This window comes from Sinocyclocheilus grahami, unplaced genomic scaffold (assembly GCF_001515645.1).
Source record: "Sinocyclocheilus grahami isolate Dianchi unplaced genomic scaffold, SAMN03320097.WGS_v1.1 scaffold4.1, whole genome shotgun sequence".
NCBI classification, from domain to species: domain Eukaryota; kingdom Metazoa; phylum Chordata; class Actinopteri; order Cypriniformes; family Cyprinidae; genus Sinocyclocheilus; species Sinocyclocheilus grahami.
The window spans coordinates 3,541,757-3,556,083 of record NW_015505183.1 but is presented as its reverse complement, the minus strand read 5'-3'; the positions used below and the strand labels follow the sequence as shown (position 1 = coordinate 3,556,083).

The 14,327-nt window shown below is 36.9% G+C and overlaps 1 protein-coding gene across 3 annotated transcripts in view; it reads right to left on the bottom strand.

Moving 5' to 3' along the window:
* Positions 1-398: 398 nt before the first annotated feature.
* The window catches only part of LOC107583064 (cytospin-A-like), a 20,572-nt gene continuing 6,643 nt past the window's right edge, over positions 399-14,327 (bottom strand). For 2 of the 3 annotated variants that reach the window (XM_016269163.1, XM_016269176.1), the window contains exons 4-12: positions 12,925-12,998; positions 7,416-7,762; positions 6,228-6,312; positions 6,099-6,165; positions 5,884-5,962; positions 5,675-5,780; positions 2,001-2,117; positions 1,853-1,912; positions 399-1,359 (exon numbers count right to left, since the gene is read on the bottom strand). In XM_016269163.1, the coding sequence (XP_016124649.1) occupies positions 1,270-1,359; positions 1,853-1,912; positions 2,001-2,117; positions 5,675-5,780; positions 5,884-5,962; positions 6,099-6,165; positions 6,228-6,312; positions 7,416-7,762; positions 12,925-12,998 (1,025 nt within the window). In that variant the 3' untranslated portion in view covers positions 399-1,269. The remainder of the gene's footprint in view (positions 1,360-1,852; positions 1,913-2,000; positions 2,118-5,674; positions 5,781-5,883; positions 5,963-6,098; positions 6,166-6,227; positions 6,313-7,415; positions 7,763-12,924; positions 12,999-14,327) is intronic. The other variant, XM_016269169.1, reaches the window with a different exon arrangement.

Genomic DNA, 14,327 nt, shown 5'->3' with positions numbered 1-14,327 from the left:
CTTTCATTCTTACGTGTCTGTCCTGTGGAAGTTAAATGGTCGAATAAAATAATCATGTCAGTCAGCTGGTCTTTATTCGTTTATTTCAAAACAAGAATCACTTCCATATATCAAAGACTACGTCGTAACTAAAACTGAAATTAGGAATAATATAAAAAAATAAATAGGAATAAATTTCTAACAGTGACAGAGAGAATGGATAAAATACTGGAAGCAATAATGTGTCTGTGCCAGAATAATTTTACGCAGCCACTGACATTTGAGGCCTGCTGAAACTATGATGCCTAAATGTCCCTTTCATCAACGCTTTACATATTTTCTTCTTACCAACCCTGCTGAAAAAAACAACAACAACAAAAAACAATAGAAACCATCACAGAATTTGTTATAGTTTTACTGGTTATAATGGGAATTGAGCAAGAAAAACAGACATAAACAATATAATCAAAATATTTATTTATCGATTCATGCCTTTGGAATCTTATTTTCCTTTAATATCTGCATCACACGAATAGTACTTTGGTGTCAGAGTATCAGTGATGGTTTTGGGGCTCAAAGAAAACAAAATGAAATAATCAGCTCAGTTCCTTAACCAGGCTTTAACATCAGTCATCAATTAATCAACATCAAAATGGCAAACAGACTAATTGAAACCTGCAACACCACATGAAAACCAACAGAGGGCAGAAAGGTTAACAAAACCGTAATTTTGATGGACACTCTTCATCCAACTCAAAAACCTACTTTACACAGACACTCCAGCCTTTCTCAGGAGCTGCTCAGGAGATCTATAATACTAGGACAAGCTATTCAATAGCATTCCAGTTCATTTCAGTGGGATGAATGCAGGGCTGGTGCAGGACCCCCACAAGTAAGCAACCTGTTTGCTTAGTTTTTGGGCTCAATGCTGATTGGTTAATGGCACAACAAGAAAGCACACAGTCACAAGCCCTTAAGTCCATTTGACAGCTCTTCAGTATAATATAATGAAAAAAGCAAATCATTTGTTGTTTGTGAGAAGTCAGAATAAGTGGAAGTGTTAGCAGGCCATGCTAACCAGCAAAACCTTATCTAGTCTCTAATACAAACCTCTTAGTTATTAAAAAAAAAAAATCTGATCCCATATCAACAGCTAAAGATCAACATTCAGGCCCACTTTAAGGTTACTTGAAGTTGTGTACTCCCCTCAGAGCACATACTGATGCTGTGGTGGAATTTTGAAAGCGTTCGTGATCACTATAAATGATCAGGACGTGTATATTCACAGTCTTACATCTCAAAATGACGATAGATGCTCTCTACGTATTCCAGAACTCTGTGCCAGTCTGGTGCTTCATCTAGTAGCATCTCCTCCACCGTCTGAGGAACCACAAAGAAACATTAGTCAGAAATTAACAACCACACAAAATCATATTAATATTCATATTTGCAACATTTCCATGAATTGTGTTTGAGTTATTTTTTGATTCACAATTGTGTCATCATGTTCACGATTGTTATTATGTTCAGCCAATCATGTCTGAGGCATTTACATATCCATTCAGTCATGTTTGAGTAATTCTCATGTTCAGCCAATCATTTCTGAGCCAATTCATATCATATATCAATCATATAAGTTATTCACATATCTATTCAATCATGATTGAGTCATTTTCACATCTGGCCTGTCAAGTTTCTCATTCTCATCTGATCCGATAGCTGACAGATTCTTTTCTTTCTTTCTTTTCAAGCTGGAACTAATTAATAGTGCATTGGTTGATTTGTTTGGTGGTGGAATCAGGGTGTAGTAATCAAATGATTGAGTTACGAAATTGAATACAACTGTTTAGAAAAAAAATTTAAGTTCACTCACCAGTGATGTAGAGATTCCAAAACCTTCTCCAGTTTGGAATGCTAGAATGAGATTCTCTTTCTGTGGATAAGATCATCATCAACATCATCATAACAACCCTTATGTTAATATGTTTGTATGCAAGCCATGTGTATGAAGTGTATATTACCTTATTCTCTGGACTGAGTTTGTCATATGGTATGTGAGAGGGGAGGTAACTGTGGTAAATCGCACAAAAGGCCAAACCATCCACCCAGCAACTGCTGAAATTAGTGATCTCAATATTCTGAGAGAAAGACAGGAGGCATCAAAATTTAGTTATTTATTTATACGTTTATTTGAATAGGGACAATACAATAACCATAATTCCAGTCAAAGACTGGAAAAACATGCACTGCACATAGAGATTATAGCTGACGCTAATTTGCATCTTATGTCCCTAGAAAGGCTTTTCTAAAAAATTAATACATATATAAATAACCAAAATAATTATAATAAAATAACTATCTGTAGCCTACCAAAACAAACATACAAACAAACAAAAAACTTGACCAAGTTTTATAGACTCTTCCAGTCCTAATAAATAACTAGTAAGGAAGCATATTAAAATATAAATATGCGCGTCTGGTTTATTTTGAGCCAACGCTTAACCATCAATGTAAAAGACTTTATATCATGTATCACTTTAAACTCATTTGGCAACATATTCCAAAATTGGGATCCCTTTACAGAAAATGCTCTTCGCCCTTGTGATGTTCTACAAAACCCAATCCTACAATTTCCAACCTCTGTGCTCCTAGTGGTTCGGCCTATATCATCGTGTCTCTTTATCATATAACAGAAGGTGCCTTATTATGCAAGCATTTAAAAATCAATTTCACGTATGATACATTTTTTAAATTCATAAAACTAAGCATATGCCATTTCTTTAAAATATGACAGTGATGCCATTGAGTTGTTTTTTAATCCACTATTTTTAAAGCCCGATTATACAGCATCTCAATTTTTCTAATTAAAGAGTCAGTAGTTTGAGACCACACTGTAATACAATATGAGATACGGGACAAAATCATTGTATGCAGGAAGGAACAGATGAGCTGCCTCAGTCGTAATGTAATGCCTAATAAGTTTAAAACAATTTAAGTTCATCTTAACTATTTTTGAAAGTCTTTTTATATGTTTGTCAAATTCAAATTGTGAATCCAGAACTACTCCTAAAAAACTAACTTCATCTACTTTCTATTAGAAAAACACATAAAAACAGTATTCTTAAAATTTTATGTAAATAAGAGAAAATAAGAGAGACAGGCAGATATTCTACATATATCTATTCTACATAGTCCAATTTTATTGTATAATATTTTTCTGGCCAAGAACCACCCACTTAGACAGGAAGAGACTGGGGGATTGACATACATTTTCTTCTGCTGTTTGGTTGTATCTCAAATAGTTTGTACCACAGTAATATACCTGCATAGAAAAAGGTGATTTAAATAATGGTGTGGCAGTCTTCATGAATGGTTGTACAGACAAAAATAATCAGCCGAATCAAATATAATAAATGCAGAAGAAAAAAAAGTCCCTATTATTTCACAGATATAATTTAAAAGCACAACAGAATATACATATGCACCACAGTTTAAAATATTTTTGAAAGAAGTCTTTTATGTTCACAGAGGCTGCATGCATTTGATCAAAAATACAGTAAAACAGTAATATTGTGAAACATTTTACTATTTAATTTTTACTATTTATTTTACTATTTAACTGTTTTCTATTTTAATTTATTTTCAAATGTAATTTATTCCTGTGATGGCAAAGCTGAATTTTCAGCAGCCATTACTCCAGTCTTCAGTGTCATGTCATCCTTCAGAAATCGTGCTGCTTAATATTTGTGTGGAAATCATGATACATTTTTCCCCCCAGGATTCTTTGATCAATAGAAAGTTCAAAAGAATGGCATTTATTTAAACTAGAATTTTTGTAACATTATAAATGTCTTTACTGTGACTTTTCATTCATTTAATGCAGTGGTTCTTAATCCTGGTCCTCGCGTCCCCCCGCTCTGCACATTTTGTATTTTCTTTTATCGCTTCAGAGGTTTGTTCCATTCGACCTTAAGTGCCCTGTGATGTCCACTTCAGGAGCAGGCAGCGGTGTAGCGGTGCAGCGGTATAGCGTAAATTCGTGTTCTAAAGTGAAGTAAACTTCAGCTGATTTTTTTTGTGCAGGGAGTAGAGAGCAGTGAACACTGTGTAGGGACCATGTCATTCGGAACAAAGTTCATTCATGGAGCTCTCTTCTAACGAGCTGGTGATTTAAATCAAGTGTGTTAAACAAGAGAGACATGCAAAATATGCAGAGCTGGGGGGGTCGCGAGGACCAGGATTAAGAACCACTGATGAAAGTGAAGTGACATGTGGCCAAGTATGGTGACCCATACTCGGAATTTGTGCTCTGCATTTAACCCATCCAAGTGCACACACACAGTAGTGAACACACACCCGGAGCAGTGGGCAGCCTTTATTTTTTTGCTGCGGCGCCCGGGGAGCAGTTGGGGGTTCAGTGCCTTGCTCAAGGGTCTCACCTCAGTCGTGGTATTAAAGGTGGAAGAGAGTGGTGGTTATTCACTCCCCCCCACCGACAATTCCTGCCAGACCTGAGACTCGAACCCACAACCTTCAAGTCCGACTGATTTAATGCATCTTTGCTGAATAAATACAAAAAAATCTAAAAATAAATATACAAATTTTGCTACATAAATGATACATTTCTTTACAAAAGTTGTACTGACTCCAAACTTGTACATCTAGTTGACTTGCTATTAAGTGCCTCAAAAAAAAAAAGTGAACTTTGGGAAATTCAGTATTTGTTGCTTCAACCCAGTAACTTATAAACACAATTTCCAGGCTTCCTTTTGCAGACTGGTAAAAAAAACCCTGTGTGTCAGACTAGAGCTTTCCAGAAAAAGTGCTTTTCAGTTGTGTGTACAATGTGCATCAAACAGTCAGTGAAAGGATTGTAGGTGGCCCTGTCACGAATCCGGTCCATGAACTTCCATCTGCTAGCCATCAGAGGTCACCCTTTCCGATTTCATTGACTCTCGCACTACACACTGTTGCACATCACCCCGGACTACATATCCCATCATTCATTGCACTGATTGCACTCAGCTAGGATTGCACACAGCTGTTAACACTGATTGCACCCAGCTGTTTCATATCACTCCCTCACTATTTAACACTCACTCTGATCCCTTCCCTCTGCCGAGTATTGTTTAGCGCATATCTCAGATAGCTACACTACAGAGCCCTCATGTGTGTCCCAGCCTTAGCCTTAGCCTTAGCCTTAGCCTTAGCCTTAGCCTTAGCCTTAGCCTTAGCCTTAGCCTTAGCCTTAGCCTTAGCCTTAGCCTTAGCCTTAGCCTTAGCCTTAGCCTTAGCCTTAGCCTTAGCCTTAGCCTTAGCCTTAGCCTTAGCCTTAGCCTTAGCCTTAGCCTTAGCCTTAGCCTTAGCCTTAGCCGTTTTTCCGGGTTTTAGATCTTCGCCTGTTTTCCTGGATTTCTCCCTTTAGCCTTGCCCCTGTGACTCTGTCTGCCAATCGTCGACCCACGCTAGCCCTAGGATTATTCTTGTGTCTTGCCCGCCATATACCTGTTTGCCACTGTTTGACCCTGCCTGTCTTATGACCATGTCTCTGTCTTCTCCAAATAAAGCTTTGCTTATGGATCTGCACGTCTCACGTCTTGTCAGCCCCGTTACAGGTCCATGCTGTTTGAGGCTGAGACTAGGGGGCGTGTGGCTGCCAAGTTTGATCTGTCAGTTGTTTGGTTGAATTCAGTACCTTGTATCCCTGAGTTCTGCCTTGACACCAGCAAAGCAGGGAGTTCCGCCTGGAGCTGCCATGAAGCCTCAGTGACCTGAGTCCTGATGGGAAATCCTCCTGTGTCCTGATGGGAAAGGAGATGGATGTCAGTTCTCCATTCTTTGACAATCATTATAATATTTCTCATGAACGAACAGTGGAAAAAGAGGTAACAATGTTTGATTCACCTTGTCCTGTTGATCTTATTTGTCACATCTAAAACTGAAGAGTTGCATGTCTGTAGGACTGATTTCTCCACTTTCTTATCTGTTGGACATGCATAGACACGCACACAGAATAAATCATTTGTGCCCGTATGAGTCTGGTATGCTAGCAAAGGAACAAATATTTAATGAAATCTAGTCAACGGGATATTGTGCAAATGAAATTCCTGTTTACTCACCTCTATTGGAGATGGTCTTGTTGCTCTGTTGGTCTAAACTTGCTGCTTGAGCCTTGCTCTGAAAAGTCTGAAATTATTAGACACTGTTTACTGATATTTACTGTTAAATATTTGACTTTTTTTACTCACAGATTCTGTTGCCATAGTAACTGAGGGTAGGGAAGTCCCATTTACAACAACATCAGGGTAATCTGAGGGCAGTCGACACAGGCTCCTGCAAAATGATGGAATGCTCCATGAATGTAACATAGGTCACACTGTCTCTTTGACAGACTGTGGGCTGTAAACAATGAATCATTTAGAATCACTAAACAATGTTCTATATGGGACAAATCATATATGTGAGGCATGCAACAAATGTGATTCACAATGATTTTTTGATGGAACTCACTGAATGAACACAAACATGAATCATACTGAATCAGAATCCATTCTTTGATTCTGTTGGGAATTGAGAATACTTCAGATTCCAAAGGTGGGAATCTATTCCATTCAGACGAATTGACTTGACTCTAACAAGTTCAGACGAGACAGGTCCGTTACCTTGATTTCCAAACAATACATGTCCCACATAAGCCTTAAGAGCTAGTAGAGAGGATTTTGATTCACATTATTGATTTGAATCTTTTGATTTAGATCACCAAAAACTGATTTATTCTGTGACTGTTCCACAATTACATCAGTAGGTTGCAATGAGTAAGAATCAGTTTGAGTACTGAGTGATTAATTCAATAATTCACTCAACAGATTCATTCCAGTTTTTTAACCAAAACACCATCCAAGCACTAATTTAAAATATTAAGGAGAGGCAGCTAAAAGATATAGACATTTGTACTGTTAATCATAATATTGTAAAGTATATTGTTAACACTTTACTACAATAAGGTTACTGTACTTTGTTAACATTAGTTAACTACACATGCAAACATTAATTAACAATGAACACATTAACCTTCATGTTACTTTTAACATTCACTAATAAATTCTTAAAATCAAAAGATGTATCTGTTAATATTATTTAATGGACCTTATCTGATATGAACTGACAATGATGAGATGCATTTGTATTAACTAACGTTAACAAAGATCAGTAAATACTGTAACAAATATTTTGCACATTGTTAGTTAATGCATCAACTAAAGTCAACTAAGTCAACTAGTTATTGTAAAGTATTACCAGTATACTTTATAGTAAATATTTATATTGTACATTTATTCAATCTCAAAACTTGAGCCTTTGTAAGTATAGGATTCATTTTTGGCAATATTTGACATAACAGGATAACTTTACCTTTTGACATAACTGGATAACTTTACCTTGACCTCTCTGTAGTACCAGAGATGTGTATTTCTCTTTTTCCCTTCATCTCATTTGTCCACAGTTGATCTTGTTTCTCTAGGCCCCTCATCACCGGCTCCCCCTGGTGGCTGTCTGTGACCTGCTTCAGTTTCTGCTTGCTTTGCTCCAACTCAACTCTGAGGCTCTCCAATTGACTTTCGAACTCCTGGCGATCCTGCAAGGCATTGGCTAGCTGTGTGTCCATGTCCTGCCTTGCTGCTCTTAAAGTATTTCGCTCTTCCTCAGCTTCTGCCCTCAGTCTGTCTGATACCACTAGCGCCACCTTCAGGTCAGACTGGAATTGCTGCCACTCCTCACGTTCTGCCTAAAGAAAGAGATAACAATAATAGTTATATTAATCGGTCATAATTTTAAATATTATATATATAATTCAATAGTTAAAATAAATTGTTATAAATAATTAAAATATTGCTTTATAAAATGTTTTATAATGAAATAAAAACATACAATATATTAAACAATTTATATCATATTTGATAGGAACATTGCTGTTCACACATGCCAAAAAACCTGTTCCTCAAGGTATCTTTACTCTATTACAAAATACACAGTATTACTAGGAGGAAGTGGCTTTCTGGTCTTTGAGAGCAGAGCAGTTGACTGAGGATATGAATGTTTTCCTCTTGGATATTGCTGTAACTCAGCTGTGAGTCAATGAGGTGAAAAGGTTTGTTGTGAATCTCACCGCTATGGTGATCATACTGTGCTGCTGTCCACCTCTCACTGTTTGCTAAACACACACTTACACACAATATGCTTACATTAAACTCCACTCTTAGAAATCTGAGCTTGTTCTGCACGTCTCAGCAAGATCAGTAACGAGTCCTCTTTCAAAGACATGAAACGTATCCTGTACTATTTACTTGCAGTGGTCCAGGGCCATTTCATATTTACACACACACACACACACACACACACACACACACACACACACACACACACACAGGAATCTTCCTCCGCTTGCAGCCTTGAGCATGTCCTGGCGATAAAGTGATTTCTCAATAGTTAGATGTCAAGAAATACAAGAGTGATTCCCTAGAATGATAACACATATGTAAAACACACACAACTTAGTTTCATAATCACAATCTAAAAACACCATGACCGATCTTTCTTTCTCTCTCTTTCATCATCTATTTCATTTCATGCCTCTCTCTTTCATTAGAACTGACTGAAACTCTGTTGATTCTGCCAAAGATAGAAAATGACTCAAATAAAGACAAACAACTGACTTATCAAAGTGAGTCATTATTGTGCAAATCTTCACAATAACCAAAAAAACAAAACAAAACAAAAAACGGACAGAAAAAGATGAGTACAATAAGCAGGTAAAGTCATTTAGGACAAAAGATGCCAAAGTGGGGGGACATTCAAAAGAAATTCTAAAAAAAGAAAATAAATTAGAATTAGATGAAAGGGTGGAGAACTACTAATTACTATACAGGTGCATCTCAATAAATTCAATAAATTATTTCAGTAATTCAACTCAAATTGTGAAACTCGTGTATTAAATAAATTCAGTGCACACAGACTGAAGTAATTTAAGTCTTTGGTTCTTTTAATTGTGATGATTTTGGCTCACATTTAACAAATGTTGAGAAAGAGACATAAGACCAGTTGGAAGACTGCCAATTATTGAGCTATTATTTTGTGAGGGAAAAAAATAAAATAAACTATACATTAAATATAAATACTGGTATGTTAACTTCAACCAAAGTTATACAATTACATTCTATAATGATTATTTTTAATAGTTTTACAATGTAAGCATTAAAGTATGAAAATACATTGATACTATATGCATGTTAGTGTAGGCCAGACGTTACTACCTTAGCCTGAAAAAGGTTGTAGACCCTAGCTGTGTCTAAACAAATAACACTGAAGGAGGATGGAAATAGAGTAGGAGGAGAGAGAGAGAGCAGGGAAAGTCTCAGGACCCTCTTCATCACTCTGTAGCCTCCAGACCCCAGCTGGAGTTGATTATTGCAAGAATACACAACATTACACTTTCTCTGACACACATAAGAGTCTATCTGATATAGGAACACAGACATTGGGAGGTATTTAAGTATTTATGTGCTCTCTAAAATGTGTAATGTGTTTAAAAAATGTGTTTTAAATTTTAAACCCTTTTAAAATATTTGGCAAAGCACAATGTAAAATTGTTGACTGCACATTTAGTGTAGCAGCATAGCTTTGTATAATTTTGTAAATAGTATTTTATGCACTACAACTACTAACTTATTGATGTTACAATTTAAATTTCAATCCAATATTATATTTCTTGCTTCTGAAATTCATTAAAGAATACATTACGTCTTATCATATCTGAACAGATTTCAAAACACTAGGCATCATACATCTGCTGATTTTGTAAATGGCTACAGCAAAAAATAAATAAAAATGGACATATACACTAAACAACTGAGAATCAGACATTCAGAACAAGAAAACTCAGGCACAAACATGCAGCTTGTTGCAAGGAGACCCATGGCAAATGAAAACAATGTTTCCTAAAATCAGCTCAAAATATCAAACATATTTGATATCCTCAGACTGGACGGAATCAGTCAGAAGCTAAAAAAGAGTGTGTCTCAAACTGTCTCTGAATTTGTTCTCTGCAACTAGCATCAGGGCAAAAGTTGTGTAGTGTATTCCAGCCCTTATAGGAAATGAAAAGACTAATGAATATTAGTTAAGAAAACACATCCTCAATGACTTCATAATAAGAACGGTCTGTCACAGGAGGGATTTCCAATCATTTTCCCTTATGATGCAAAAAAAAAGCTTTTCCTATTAGCCTGTTTAATTCCTGAAGCATTTGCCCTGAAAGGACACTTCATTTTATTGATGAATAAGAACTGAGTGAAACGGCATTAACACATGTTGGCAATCATCCAACCTTGTTAAAGTCATTAAATTCTGTCTTTCTCTTGCTCACACTCACAGCTTTCCAGTCATCCAGACAGGACAGAAAATGACCCCACCTCTCTCTCTCTCTCTCTGGACAGTGGTGATGTTTTAGACATCAGCTCAATGACTCAAAGGATTTCTAAGGAAGTACCACACCCATGATGATAAGAAGTTGTTGCTCTTCTTTTGGGGACCTTCGTACATTCTGTGTGGGCCTGGATAGAGTGTAATTCTCTCGCCCTACTTGACAAGAATACACTTGACTACATTATCGCTACACTCTACTACACACACACAGAAAAGCGCCCACAGACAAGTGTGTCTGACACAATTGCCTAATACATTGGTTAAAGCTTTTTCCAGCGAACCCAAAGTCAGCGTGTGACTCCTGCATTCAGCGCAGTCCATCTGGAACTGATCCCCCAGCTTCTTACGGTTATAATGTGTGCGTGTAAGATTGAAACAAAAACTGCAGATGAAGGGACCCACCACCACCCATCAGACACACACACACCCATAACATATTTTATACTCTGTGAGTACAGTCATTGTTAGCACATGGGTTTTTAGCATTTTAGCAACGTCCAGCAGAGCGAGAGAGAGCTTGTTGACACAGCGTGAGAGAATCAGGTCAAAATGAACCTGGGAATATTCCAAAGAGTGACTCTAAATCTTGTGAATATGAAGTGAGTGAATATGAGAGTTGTGTGGTAGCATGCAAGAAAGTCATATGCATAATGCATAATAGAATATCTGAAGGATCTAATACACGTTGTGCATCATCTCTGTCTTTTGGAGAAAGCGCACAACAGCGAGGCCAAGTGTAGCCTGAGAAACATGTACAGTACACATGCTAGATGAAGTCATGCTACAATTGCATTACCGAGCTTTGTCAGTCTGAAAATAAAAATAGGAAAACCTATGCAAAACAATGATTTCAGTCAGACTAATGTGTCAATATGACAATTTAAAGTCAACATGAACCAGAAATTACGACTGACTTTTCTCCTGTATTTTGATGTATATCCTTGTGAAACGGCATCTCGAAAGATGTATGTACAGCAGGACTTTTTATGGGAATTTATTGAATTGTTGACACTTGCTAATTGCTGTGGTTGTTGGAGGTGATGGATTATTGTCCTGCACTTGCACCAGTGCACACGTCATCAGAGAACAGATGCCATTGTGAGAGGGAGGGGAAGTTAATTTTTCATTAAAGATCAAGATATGAGGGCACATGATATGCACAGATAAATAATTTATAATAAACATTCCATAAAAAATAAGAGTTGTGGATTTTGATTTGGTGACATTAAAAAGATCAGAACTGGTCCTCTGACTGAGCCTGGTTTCTCCCAAGGTTTGGGTTCCTTGCCACTGTGACTTTTGTCTTGCTTACTTGGGGTCTAAAAGGCACTTAATATTCAGCAATATAATTTAACTGCACTGACACTACTGGATGAGAACAAAACTTAAACTAAATTGTGCTGAATAATTACACTATTGTCTTGTTTCATTTCATGAATTAACTTTAGACAGTTATTGAAGTGAACTGAACCAACACTGAACTGAATCGAGCTGAATAATGACATTATTGTCTTGCCACAATTTGGATTTGTCTCATTTTTGAAGTTTGCATGATTAATTCTGTTAAATTCCTGTATAATACTGTAAAGCTGCTTTGAAATTATCTCGAAAAAAGTGCTATAAAATAAAGGTGACTTGACTCGTCCTATTATTAATTTAGTTCAGCTAAGTTCATGTAAGTGTGATTAGTGGCTGAGTTGAATGGTAAAGTTATGTCCACTTACAGAAGGCTGGGTAAGAACACACACTCACTCTGTTGTTTTGTCAGTGAGTCGTTACATGCGGACTTCTGCTGTCATAGTGGCTAAACAAAAAAGTTTTGTTCTTGCAAGAGCTGAACAGAATTCCCCACATCCCCCTCAGTTATCTCCCGTTCACTCCCTGTTTCCATCTGCGTCTCAAACACTCCTACTTCTGCAAGCCTTACACCCTGTACAGCTACTTTTAGACCCAGAGGACTGTCCTCCTGTTTAAATGTTTCTATAACTAATTTGAATCTTTCTCTTTCTTTCATACTAAATCTATCTATTCAGAAATCTATGCAAGGGATAATGATTTTCTTTGCTGTCCCTCTCTTTATCAATTTTTCTCTTTTCTGCCCCCTCCCTCTCTTCCTCTCCTCATTCCAGTCAAAAATAGATTTCTTGAGACTACCAGTTTAGGCCCATGTTAGCAGAACCATAACATAAACACACACGCTCACAAAAACAATGTCCATTCCTCAGCTAGGTCAGGAAAGGAGTCATTTGTAGGATTGCATGTCCCATAAGCCTTTGCTGAAGCTAACAGGCTGTTACCAGACAATCCTTGACCTGCACCTCTGGGAACAATGTGACTTCCTGTTGCATTTTCCTCTGTCTTCAAAAGAGCAAATTATAGAAACCAAAGTGTCAAGCACAAACTGAGTGTCAGGGTTTGGAGCAGCTGAGAGTATGTATGCTACAAAAAGAAGCAAGTGTGATTCACCTGAATCTTTTCTTTACAGCTTCTCAATTCCTCCTTCATCTTCTCCCTCTCCACCAGAAAACATTTTAACAGATCTGAAAAACATAAAAAAGTGATTCTCATTATTAATCACATTATAAATTATATAAGTATTTGCTAAGCACATAATAAAGCAATATGCCACTAAAGGAAGTGTGTTACATTAAGTTTACCACAGTGGTAAAACCACTCCAATGCATGACATTAAATGGTTTATTGCCTTTATAACCACAGCAACAGCAATATGATAAAAGTGATACAAATGTTTAATAAACAATCTACATTTGTGAATAAAAATCTATAAAGTTATTAGTGGTTTTCAAGATGTTTTTCTTCATTTAAGTGGCAACCCAACAAAGAAAATTAACAAAAATGCAAATGAATGCGCCAAATATAAATATATGCTTATTTGGTTAACTGCATTTTATTATTTGCATTTAGCATTTTTTCCTCCTCGCTGTTCATGATCAGAACAGACCAGCGACACCAGTTGAGACCCACAAGTGAACATACAGTAATACATTTAGAATGTTATTACTTCCTCAACATGTTTAAGAGTGTATGCAGTTTGTGTAAATATGTGCATGCTTTAATTAAAGGGGTCACATGATGCGATTTCAAGTTTTCCTTTCTCTTTGGAGGGTTACAAGCTGTTCGTGAATAGATAAGATGCCTAAAGTTGCAAAGACTAGTCTCAAACCCAAAGATATATTCTTTATAAAAGTTAAGACTCGTCCACACCCTCCTAAAACGGCTCGTTCTAACACGCCCCCACATGTCTACGTCACGATGTGGGAAGATTTGCATAACACTGCCCAAATGTTCACGCAAAGAAAGAAGGCGTAACTTTATTGTTGCTGCTAGTGATGGGAAGTTCAGATCATTTTACCGACTCGGACCTTTGAGTCTCATTCAGCAAAATGAACGAATCTTTTTTCGAGTCATTTCGTTCATTTTAGCAAAATATAATTAAATTGTTACGTGTTACTTCCCTAACTCGTCTACTACTGACGCAAACGTTCATCAGACTACAAACAATACAAAACTATAATGCTATAAGAAACAGAAAAGATTAATTCATTGTTTACCTGGGTCTTCAGTCTATGATTAGCTCACCTCACCTCTTATCTGACAAGTCTTCGGGTTTGAGTCTTTCGTTCATCACGTGACAGTGCCATAAGCTTTAACCTATGCGGTCTGAGCCGGAAAGAGAACTGATTAGTTCATCTCTCGAGTCTTTCGAATCGTTCGTTTTTTTGTCACGTGACGTGACAGCATTGGATAGAGAAATTAGTTAATTAACAAACTTCCTTATAAACGGGTGCATAGTTATTATTATTAATATCATTATTATTTACTCTTACAGTTACGTGATGCGTTTCTGG